General features: G+C 39.0%; 1 protein-coding gene across 2 annotated transcripts in view; it reads left to right on the forward strand.

Annotated features, from left to right (window-relative positions):
* The window catches only part of WWC3 (WWC family member 3), a 617369-nt gene that overhangs the window by 94083 nt on the left and 510319 nt on the right, over positions 1 to 12967 (forward strand). The window contains exon 1 of one of the 2 annotated variants that reach the window (XM_063955532.1): positions 9747 to 10439. The exons of the other annotated variant lie outside the window; for it this stretch is intronic. Coding sequence (XP_063811602.1) covers positions 10228 to 10439 — 212 coding nt within the window. The 5' untranslated portion in view covers positions 9747 to 10227. Of the gene's footprint in view, positions 1 to 9746; positions 10440 to 12967 lie in introns of those variants that run through there. 2 annotated transcript variants of the gene reach the window in all.

Consider the following 12967-nt stretch of genomic DNA (forward strand, 5'->3'; position numbering starts at 1 on the left):
TTTGCCTGATCGCTGCGCTGCGAACGAAAGCAGCTAGCGATCAACTCGGAATGAGGGCCTAAGAAAGATAATACCTGACTGTATTATATGCTCCTGCTTTATAGTTACTCTTATAATAGAATAACATTTACAATTACGATAGATGTATTATTACAGCAAAAGATCTGTATCTTCAACTCCACTCTGGCTCTAGAATCTAGTTTAAAAAACTGATTGACTCTTCTCCGATTCCATGTCTTGGAGCTGTTTCCTAGCTCTGGAGCTGAAGCATCAGCTATCTCTAAAACAAGATACGCTAGCTATGTGGTGTTCATGGGACTTTTAACAATCAACCAATTCAGTAGATTGCACGGACATCCTTACATAAAGTACTAGATGTGTTTGTAATGTGTACAATCAGCTGTACCGGAGATACTGTCCCAAAACGATTATCTGTAGATATGTGCTTGCAAATCTGGTCTTTCAGTTCAACTAAAGAGATAAAGATAGAATGTTTAAAAAAAACAAACACATTTTTCAATGATTTTCATTGTATTGTAATTCAAGTCATGATGTTATATAGTATCCCTTATGCAAAAGCATGGGCAGCTCTCACCGATAAAAGCTATTGAAGCTCAGGCTGGGTACACTTGTCACCAACACTTTGGCAGACCCGTCGTCACGCTGACAAAGCGGATGATCCAGGTAAGTTTACACACTTACCAATCAGCCGCCTGACGTGTTGGTCAAGACACCCAGCTGGGCATTTGAATTTGCTACCGAACTGTGGCGTTGCCCTCCCACAGCATGCGAGCGGGCAGTTGGTGGACTGCCCGTACACTCAGCAAGATGCGACCTGCTGTGTGCAGCTGCACAGCCGACGCAATATGTCTGTGAACAATGCCATTCACAGACATATCGGAGTACACACCTGCTGACGGGCTCACGATATATGGGCCGTTCGATCGAACTCCCGATATTTCGCCTAGTGTGTACCTAGCTTAACTGCCGGCGAGGTTTACCACAGACAATAGAACACTTCGGTTTTAACCACAGGTACAAATATGAAAAACATTAAAACACCAACAAGTTTACCAGAATTGCTAAATATTATAAGCTCCTTATAAAAGGTAATATTAAGCAGCTCCTTATAAATGGTAATATAAAGCAGTTTAAAAGGATGGGAGGGGTACATCTTTATCAAGTGTCTGAATATAAAATGTGACCCCCCAAAACACCAGGTTCACATCTACCTTATGTTTTTGCCAAGAATAGCAAGGCAGGCTCCTTACCTAGAACTTGTAGCACTGGGTGTGCTAGGGGAGTCCGTGCTGTGCAGGTTAGATTATCACACCCACCCACCAAGGAGCTGAAGAATTTTTGAAGCCAAAAATAATAAGTCTTTCTATGATTTTTAGACAATTGCATCTAAAGGCCCATACACACTTGACGACGTCGCTCTGTGACTGACGTCGTCTAGTGTTTCACCTCCCGGGTAGGGCGATCAGCGGCCGCCCGTACACACTGAGCGATATGACAGCTCATATCGCTCTGTGATGTCTTGCAGCCGCTGGCCGTGCATGCAGCTCCTGAACGACAGTCCAGATCGAGCTTGCATTCACTGCCGACATCGACGATCGTTGCAGACCCGCAGGGCCATGCGTCGTTCGTCGCCTGCAGCATACACACTTGCCGATAAAATGAGCGACGTCGCTCAGAAAGGGGGAAAATGAGCGACGTCGCTCATTTTATCGGCAAGTGTGTGGGCCTTTAAAGATGAGTCTGATAGTGATGATATCTTTGGAGCATAATGTAACAATGTTATCTGCCACTACGTCTTTCTACGCAGAAGCTGTATGAAAATATGCTAAAGCTGGAGGAGGCGTCTTAAGTACAAAGACGTCCACTGCCGTCTTCTCTGAACTGCTGCTGCGTTCGAAGATGCAGCATTAGACCAACTGTGTGAATATCAGACATCTGAGTAACCCTCAGGATGTAAGGTCAGTGTAGCTGCGTCCAACATGCCCCTATTTTCTGGAACACTCCCTGTTGCCAGCAGCATGGCAATCAATGTGACTGCAGGAGGCGGCATGCGGCATGAAACCCCCTGACAACGATTGTTGCCTTATAGGTAATTGTCTGCACTTAGTATAATATTAGGGCAATGGATATTGTCTGAATCAAAATATAATTCATTATAAATAGGCGATGTTACCATAGTGGACAGTATACTGGATATATATAGTAAGGAATAGATATGAAATAAGTTTGAATGTATGAGGTAATGTTTAGCTGATTTAAGAAATTAGGTTTGTGTATGTGTTTATATAGATATACTGTATATTTGTGTTTTACAGCAAGATGGTAAAAAATAGTGTAGGGAACAGGTTTATTCTGCTCTAGTCATAAATAAGGCCAGAGAGGTTACAGTAAGATCAAGAGTCATTGTAGAGAAAAGGTATTAGGCCATAAATGATAATAGGTATGTGACAGAGCTCTGTTGGTCATTGGAATTCACAGGTGTGCTTACAGTAGATCAGAATCTACTGGTTTGTCTATTGTCCAGTGAAGGTTAAAAGCTAGGGAGTATAAATTAACTACTATGAAAAGAGATCACATCCATTGATAAAACATTGTGTAACCGACCCCAGGAAAACTTGTCAATACAACAGAACTTTGGATGAAAAGACATTCCAGATTTTACAATACTATACTTGCTTAAGGCAGTGTGGACACCACACTTTTATGACACCATGCCTCCGTGAACAGGACACGACAGCCCAGTTCAATGTTTGTTTTATTACACCTTGGAATCTGACAAACCTATAATTACCTATTCCATTGGAAACTATGAGAATATGATAGTTTGAATTGGTAAAATATGAGATAAAAGGACCAGACTTGTAGTTAGGAGTTAGAAGGAAGAGGGAGAGGGAGAAGAAGAAGGAGAAGGAAGGAAGTCAGTCAGGAGGAGAAGTCATGGAGAACATGCAGAAGGAATGATTCTTGGGATGGCAATCTTTAACTTGCAAGTATACATTTTATGTTAGCAATTGAAACTGTTTGTGAAACTTATGTCATGTTGTTTTATGTTATGTAACGAAGGAAGCATATATAATTATAATTAGTATATATATCACTACTGTGTATATCTTATTCTGTACGATTTGATCTGCCTGTAAATAAAGAATCATATAAAAAGAGCGGTAATATTCAAGCTTGAACTCTCTTTAAGGAATCTTAACTTAATAACTTCATAAGTCATATGTATAAGGACTGCATATATGTATCAGCCAATTAGTTTGTAAGCCTGACATAATATATTTGCAGATATATATGATAAATGCATATTAATTGAAATATATCCATATATTAAATACCATATATGATATATTAAATATTAATATTCATAAATATGATTCCATAAAGCAATATTGGCGACCACGAATTGGACTTGTTATTACTGAATCTGATTATCTGATTTATAATATTTATGAGGAGTAGCAAATGCTATAAGCTGGCTACCAAATCTGCAGAATCACGGTGGGGATGTATCTATGAAAATTTATTACCATTGTGTAATGTCAATTTTGTATTCTGTATAACCTAGGATAAATGTGTTAGTGCAATATACGTTATTTTAACTAACATAATATCTATTAGGAAGCAGCACCAAAGGCTATAAGCCTGCTGGCAAAATACAAGATCACAGTGGAATAGGTTACAAATGAGAATAAAGAATTTAAAGGCCTAGAATAGAAAATGTGCACAGTGGAAAAGAGTATTTCCAAATAAATGTATAAATGTACCAGGTATTAGAGTTTAACCTTAAGACACCGGTCAATCTTAAGGAGAGGATACCTTCAGTACTAAAAACAAAGAATATATAAATTTAGCATTGAAATGTTAAAAATGCAAAAGTTTTCTGTAGCATTTAGAAAAATGCGCAGAACTGCGGCTCTAGAAGCCAAACAGAAATGTAAAGAAGAATCAGGTTCACGTCTTCGTAAGGCGTGCCTGACCATTAATGCAAAAATGCATTCGTTATTTAAGTCCCTTAAACAGAAAAATAAACAGAAAAAGTTTGGGGCAGAAGCGAAAAGCCTGACAGTTTGTAATCAAATTGTCAAGATCTCTGATGAAGAGATAACATCCAGCAAGCAAGCTGAGATAGAAACACCAAACAGGAATAGTGTTGAGGTATGTGAAACTCTGTACACAGAGTCTACAGGAGTCAGAAATGACTTAATCAGTCAAGATCCTAAAATTAAGGAAAGTTACATGTTGCAGGACTGCATCAATGTGCAGCGCATGGAGTCTGCTATGGTCACACAGACCACCAGCAGAACAGCCTCTGTGGTAAAGGAAGAAAGTAGCAATGTGCCGGATGTGTCTATCATCAGACAGCACATTAATGTAAAGGAGGTAGCAGCAATAGGAGATGTCCCCTATACTGTGTCTAGTAAGGGGGAAGATCATTGTAACTCAGATTATGAGTATTCTGCTGAATACACTCTCAGAGTTCCCAATGTAAATGAAGAATTTGTTATGCCCTTAGGCAAAGGTGAATTGTCAGCAGATTTAAACACTGATAGCAGCAGTACAGTGCACACAGGGGTGGGGAAGTTCCCCATGGTGAAAACTCCCATGGCAACCAGAGTTGCAAACCTTGAAATGTATTCACCTGGAAACATGTTTAAAGGGAAAATCCATGAAATTAATTCAGGAATGCATGTTTACAAACAAAGTTCCCAAACTTATGTAACCCCCACAGAGCACTCAGAGACTTCTAGTGATGGTGCAAATGTTTGCATGCTCTCAGAGAGACCACATGCAGAGTGTCATTCTGCAAACCACACACCAATTAACAATGACAAAAAGGATCACCAGGATGAAAATGTTTTTATGCCCTGGTGCCATAACCATTTTATTACAGGTGTGGAAAGACAGAAAGCCCTGGGACCTGCAATACATATTTGGCAAAGTTTAACAAGTTTCTCTCCCCACAAAAGTAGGTTTTTTCAGAAGCTCCAAGATTCTTCCAAACTAAGGAGCCACACCAAGCAGCAAACGCTATGGTTAAAGACAGTCTGGGACCAGGCTGCATCACAAGGGAGTATGGTCACAAGTGAATACGGTAGTATCATTCCTTTACTTGTTAGATCCAATGAAGCCATTGTTTGCTTTGATGTTCAAACAGCCACAGTTTCCAAATTAAACCTGCATCATATCTGCAGCGACAATTGTGCTGTCATTGACACACAATGTGACAGGAAAGATTGGCACAGGCCAGAAACAATTGTTTGTTTGTTATTCAATCGTTAAAAGACACATTTGTAAATTCTGTACCTGATAACATGCAGCAGATAGGACAGAATGCATAGCAAGCTATGTTAAATCACTGTATAAATATCTGTGATAGTCATTGTATGTATTTTTGTTTGATTCATAGTAATCCTGGCAACCTGTATACAGAATGGTGCAAGACTCCAAAAAGACTCCAATTTACAAGGGAAAAGGTCTTCATTAACCCTTTCATCGCTGCTATCCAGCAAAATCTACATAGCATCCCTAAAGACTGATATATGGACAAATCCTCAAGGAGTTTTCTAGTTTCACAAGAAAGGGGAATGTTTTCATTAACCTTTTCATCACAAGTAATCATTACTTGTCTTTCAAACTACATGTACACTCCCAAAACAGTGTACAGCACATCTCATCACTGTGATTATACAGAACTGTCTCATCCCTTCATATACCTTAATCACATATATGTAAACATTTGTCTGATATATATATATATATATTATGTAATTGTATTATATACCTTGTAAATATTTTATGTTTTTTTAATATTACACAGTAGATACTACCTATGCTTCCTTCGTAAAAGCTTCAAAAGTAATTAAATATCTAATACAGGATGGTATACCGCGTTATAACAAATTGGGCCGAGATTATTAAGTGGGATGAATAATTCTCTTAATAAAGACTGTCACAAGTCTAAGATAATTATTTGTAGCATAACAGGGTCACTGTATATGCACATGGCTGCATATAAAATAATATTGGATGGAATTAGATATATTTAAAGCCATTCCTAAATGATATTTAATATCTGTTTGAAGCAAAATTATATTCATTTATTGTATTGATAGGATGTTACTATATACACATCAAAAGCATTTTAAATAATTATTAGTCAAAATATAGGTAGGATAGAAAACGCCTTTATATGGGTTAAACTGGTATAAGTTTATGTAAGATTGAGATGTATAAATAGGTACAAGGTAGAATAAGGAGATTTAAGACTGCATGGTAATTTATTCAGTGAGGAAATACAGAACAGAGTAGGTGTACTACTCACAGCCATTTGTGGTACTATTGCCCGAAGACAATTAAGACCTACTATTAACAAGCAAGGAAAGAAAGAAAGAAAGAAAAAAAAAAAAAAAGACTGTTTCATATATGCCTGTTCTATTCAAAATCACAACCTGTTTGTGCAAAAGCAATATGGACACTGGTCACAACTGCGGCATTGGATAAACGCAAAGGAAACAGAACTGCTAAAGACTGTATAAAGACTATTACTATTACTGAGGGTCGTCACAAGTACTGAATGTTCAAGACACAGCACTCGACGTACACAGCCCTCTGCCTCAAACAGCGAAATGGCAAGCAAAGGAGCAGCTGCTACGAAGAATTCTACTTCTAGTAATGGTGCAAATGTTGCAAACGCAAGGCCATAATGCAAACGCAAGGCATCTCCAATTGCAAGCAAACCACGCAGATGACAGTCTTATCCCAGTAAATTGCTACATACAAGAACAGCAAAAATGTCCAAACGTACTGATCCAGATACAGAAAAAAGGTCTACAATTGGGCTATGGTATTCCAAATGTCTGTAGAAATTAGTTTTCCTCATGAATACTGAATAAAAACCTCAGTTTTGTCTGCTTTAGTTAAAAAGTAGAATAAGGTTAGGTAAGCTAAGAATTTTTAGAGATTTTTAAAATCATAATGGTTATTATTATTACACTTATGGTATATATTATGGTTACAACGAAAGTTATGTTTGAAGGAATATTTTGAAATGTATTTGGAAGCAATTACGCTAGTTTAATGTGTGGCCAATCAAAAGAATTTCTCATGGCCACAAGGGGGCGACTGTTGCCTTATAGGTAATTGTCTGCACTTAGTATAATATTAGGGCAATGGATATTGTCTGAATCAAAATATAATTCATTATAAATAGGCGATGTTACCATAGTGGACAGTATACTGGATATATATAGTAAGGAATAGATATGAAATAAGTTTGAATGTATGAGGTAATGTTTAGCTGATTTAAGAAATTAGGTTTGTGTATGTGTTTATATAGATATACTGTATATTTGTGTTTTACAGCAAGATGGTAAAAAATAGTGTAGGGAACAGGTTTATTCTGCTCTAGTCATAAATAAGGCCAGAGAGGTTACAGTAAGATCAAGAGTCATTGTAGAGAAAAGGTATTAGGCCATAAATGATAATAGGTATGTGACAGAGCTCTGTTGGTCATTGGAATTCACAGGTGTGCTTACAGTAGATCAGAATCTACTGGTTTGTCTATTGTCCAGTGAAGGTTAAAAGCTAGGGAGTATAAATTAACTACTATGAAAAGAGATCACATCCATTGATAAAACATTGTGTAACCGACCCCAGGAAAACTTGTCAATACAACAGAACTTTGGATGAAAAGACATTCCAGATTTTACAATACTATACTTGCTTAAGGCAGTGTGGACACCACACTTTTATGACACCATGCCTCCGTGAACAGGACACGACAGCCCAGTTCAATGTTTGTTTTATTACACCTTGGAATCTGACAAACCTATAATTACCTATTCCATTGGAAACTATGAGAATATGATAGTTTGAATTGGTAAAATATGAGATAAAAGGACCAGACTTGTAGTTAGGAGTTAGAAGGAAGAGGGAGAGGGAGAAGAAGAAGGAGAAGGAAGGAAGTCAGTCAGGAGGAGAAGTCATGGAGAACATGCAGAAGGAATGATTCTTGGGATGGCAATCTTTAACTTGCAAGTATACATTTTATGTTAGCAATTGAAACTGTTTGTGAAACTTATGTCATGTTGTTTTATGTTATGTAACGAAGGAAGCATATATAATTATAATTAGTATATATATCACTACTGTGTATATCTTATTCTGTACGATTTGATCTGCCTGTAAATAAAGAATCATATAAAAAGAGCGGTAATATTCAAGCTTGAACTCTCTTTAAGGAATCTTAACTTAATAACTTCATAAGTCATATGTATAAGGACTGCATATATGTATCAGCCAATTAGTTTGTAAGCCTGACATAATATATTTGCAGATATATATGATAAATGCATATTAATTGAAATATATCCATATATTAAATACCATATATGATATATTAAATATTAATATTCATAAATATGATTCCATAAAGCAATACGATCAAGAAGTTTAAAAAGGTACCATACTGTGGGGCATATTAAGGTGTCGGGCGCATAACTGGGGCATAATATGGTGTCCTGGGCAGTACTGTGTGGGGCATAATAAAGTGTCAGAGGCATTACTGTGTATGACTTAGTATGATGCTAGGGGCATTACTGTGTGGCGCATAATATAGAGCAGGGGGCATTACTGTATGGGGCATAATATGGTCTAGGGGGCATTACTGTGTGGGGCATAATATGGTGCAAGGGGCATTAATTACTGTGTGGTGCATAATATGGTGCAAGTATGGTGCATTACTGTGGGGGCATAACATGGTGTAAGGGGCACTATTGTATTCCCACTATTGTGTTGACCTTGCAACAAGGCCACACCCCTCGATGTGCACACATTTTTTTAATTACAATGTTTAGGGGGGGAGCTAATTTTTTGTGTTCTCACTGGGAGCCAAAATGTCTAGAAACAGCCCTGGGGCCTGTGCACACCTATTCCATGCTAATGTACTTTTTGTGTGTTAACAAATACATGAAAGTGCATAAAAAGTTTTACTAAGTGCTTTGTGGAGTGTTAATGCAGACATATTAGAACATGCGATTCCACAGGGTCAATCCAGTTAACCGCAAAGGGTGCTAGTTACAGTTGCTGTGGCGGTAAAACACAGACAACGGCACCGCATCTTGCCCCTGCTCTGTGCCCGAATTAACACAATTTTGCTCACAGCCCTATGGAGCTGCAGCAGCTTTAATGCGAGTTCAGGCTGCCGTAAAGCACGGCGCTGACTTGCACCCGCAATGTAGTTGCGGTTAATTGGATTAACCTATGTTTGTAATCTGTTAAAGTGCATAAAGTATATTGGTAAAAGTGCATGAAATCCCCTTAAAAAAAGATAAAAACATTTGTATAGTGTACATTAGTTTTCATGCATTATTATCCTTTTTCTCAGCCATTGTACAGTATGTGTGAACAAGAACTCCATATGTATTTTCATTTGGTAGAGTAATGTAGATTTATTATCTGAGAGCCTGAAATAGCTGTAGAATTCCTGGTATTAATAAACATATTTATAATATTTCTGTGCTTGTCTAACTTTAATCTTGCTGTCTCTGGATTACAGTTTATTAAAAACATCACTGGCACCAGTACAAGCTAGTCCTCAGTGTGATTGCCTCTTTAGTCTCTTTCATAGTGCATGCATTACTTTAACTAAAATTGGAGCTTTGAGACTGGAAACATAGCTCAGGAAGCTGAGGGAGGGAACCAGAAACAAGGGGAGGTGGCTGCTATGGGCTGTGTGGAATGAGACACGACTGTGAGAGCAGACATGGATGAACAAGAACCAGAGCTTTAAGCTTGGTTTGGCCGCTTGGCCGGACTAGAAATGAATTATTCTACCTCTCAGATGTCTGGAATAACTATGGTGGCACAGTATTAGACCGACCAAAGGCAGAGCTACCTAACAGAGGATCCTAGCAGGATAAAGTTGAGAGCCTGGCATCCAGGGATACATAGGAACCCAGAGGAGGATAAAAAGCTGCTCTATTTGTATTTAACTTATTGTACTTTCTAGAGGACTAGCTTCTATAGGATGTTCACACTTAGGATGGGACAGAAGAGACCTCTGCTGCTCTATACTTATGTTCGAATCAGGTCTGTCTAATCAGTAAGTGCAGCAGAGAGTCGGAGAAGAGTGTCCTGGGACAGCAAGAGGAAAGGGAGATTAGCAGGCAGAGGAATACTGCTGTGCGACTGCTTGTTCGTGCAATGCCCTGGCTGAGTGGTGGCAGGAGGAGAAGGCAACAGCAGCCACAGCAGCATCAGCAGCAATGCCCATCCCAGTGTCCGCTGCCTGGCATGAGGGAGAGCTCAGAGTTGCCTTTACCAGCTGGCTGGGAGGAGGCAAGGGACTACGACGGAAGGGTATTTTATATTGATCACAACACCAGACAAACCTCATGGATTGATCCAAGAGACAGGTAACCAGTCACATCATTATTCATTTATTGTTTAATATCTGATAACACCTACACCGGTGCCTGACGGGGGCATCATCTTGGTCTAGGCCTTAATACAGTTATATCATCCATGGTTTAAAATGAAATAAAAGCCTGTTACCATATGTAAATTACTATATATTCGCAGAAACTGCGAGATGAAATGTGTACTATAGTCGCTTTACTGAAGAGAGGCTTCTGTGTTGGCCTATCTGTGTATAAGAGCACTTAGGACAAGGGTACATTTTCTGGACTTGTTATTTAGTTTGAAAAAAGATCTGTGCTGCATTCTAATGTACATTATAACAGTGATAACATATTAAATGCATTATATACATGGATTTCATGTGTGGCTGTAGTTTAATATGGAATTATGGGCCTAATTCAGACCTGATCACACCTCTGCGAATTAGCAAAAGTGTGCGATCGGATAGTCGCTGCCCAGACAGAGTGAAAAACCGCTCCGTGCAAGTCTGCGTACGCCGTGCGAAAAGCTTTGCATATGCGGGTCAGCTGCAAATCCGTTCGCAACTCAAATCACCATCAAAAGTTTTTTCCTGTCTGTGCATAGGCCAGGACTTACTCCTACAGTGCGATAGAATCAGGCTGATCGGGCCGGAGCTGACGTCACAAACCCTCCCTGGAAACGCTTGAGAATGACACTCCCAGAAAACGGACAGTTACCACCCCCAAACGCCTGCTTCCTGTCAATCAGCCCGCGTTGGCCTAGCGATAACAAAAGACGCAGGATTTATTAGCAGTTTGGCCTCCCGCCTGCGCATTACGATCCGTACGCATGCTCAGTGGTTCGATAATCGGCCGCTGTACGATTTCGCACAACAGCGATCAGGTCTGAATTATGTTCTATGTTTTAGAAGTATATCATGTTTATGAAGTCATGGAAATAAATGGCAGCATGTAAATGCCTTAGCTGAGTAAAATAAGTCAGTGGAGGTTTTGATCCTTGTTCTTATCAGTGCAGCTTGTCATACTGATTAGTTCCCAAGCATAAAGGTTCTGCATTTAACCTACAGGCTGCAGTCCAGTAGAATGGATTCATGTGGTTATACATATTTTGAATAGAGTGAATTCTCTGTGGTCGTCGGTTTGTGAGTTTCAGATTACATTTCTCATTTTGACTATAATATGGAAGAAACAACTTTAATAATAAAGGAATGCTTATATTAATGATGCTCTGGATCAGCTTACAATAATATAATAAAGTGAATCCAGTGGCTAAGTACAATGCCAGTCAATTTGCAGGTTAAACCAGGCTACATTACAAGAATGCCAGTGACAGGACTGAGGAAATGTATGTCTGCTATCTCATTCGCTCTGGTGAAATGATGGTCTGCGTTCACCCCACAATCTAGCCATCTGCATTGGACCTAATTTATGAAGTGTATGGGTTATCCCATTAAAAGCATAGCACGCGACTAGATCTAAGAGCTGGAGCAATAATTACGTCCTTTTACACAGTCAAAATGGGCGTGAATCTCCCCAACATCCTAAGCATGTTTCCTCTCTACAGATTTATCACATTTCAGTAATCTTGCTCTGCAAAATGAATTTCACTGCTCTGCAAAATTAATTAAAAAGGCACTGATGCCTTTACTGCACCCATCCCTTCCAGTTAGCTGATGCCAGCTTGCTCCTCCCCAGGCATCATATCTTGCTCTCTGATCCATACTTGCCAACTCTCCTATTACATCTTTGAGTCTCACAAATTTTAGGGAGTTCTCAAGGACTCCTGAGAGAATGAGCCAACCTCCCGTATCCATCTACTTCTCCAGAGATATGGACAGTCCTTGGGCTAGTTGATGCAGATCCTGGTGAATTGCATCATTTTGGCATTGTATAGTGAGGAAGGGCCTGTTGCGGCAGCGATGGCCTCACCTCTCACCTGGTCCTTTTACTTCAGAATATTGGCGGGTCATGAATGAAAAGTCAGTAGGAATACCATAAACCACTGCAAATTGATGCTCATACCACAAGTACATTATAAATCAGGCACAGTATGTAGGCATTGGATGCGCTTTAGATAGTATTTCCATAAGGAAAAACTGGTACAGTTTAGTTGGCTACTTATTTGAGTGACATGTTGACATAAAAGATCTGAAAAACATGCTGTTGGGGTATCTTGGAAAGGATGGGGTTTGCTTGAACATAGAAATAAATTATTTTATCATTTCAGTTAGCAGTGGTATCTTGTACGTATATGGGGGGTAATTCCAAGTTGATCGCAGCAGGAAATTTTTTAGCAGTTGGGCAAAACCATGTGCACTCTCTGCTCTACTTCTTATATATGTTTCTCATTGTGCTACGTAGATATGAGTTGGTCAGTACCACCTAGGGGCTTAATTGTCACTGCTAGCCTACTTTTGCATGGTATATACATGTTCCACTGATTTAAAATACACTATCATAGTATTTAGTAGATGGTGCCTTTGGGAAATATTTTTATTCACTTGACAGTACAGCAAATGATATAGAGATGTATAGAGGCGTTC

Source organism: Pseudophryne corroboree, chromosome 2, assembly GCF_028390025.1.
Source record: "Pseudophryne corroboree isolate aPseCor3 chromosome 2, aPseCor3.hap2, whole genome shotgun sequence".
Taxonomy (NCBI): Eukaryota; Metazoa; Chordata; class Amphibia; order Anura; family Myobatrachidae; genus Pseudophryne; species Pseudophryne corroboree.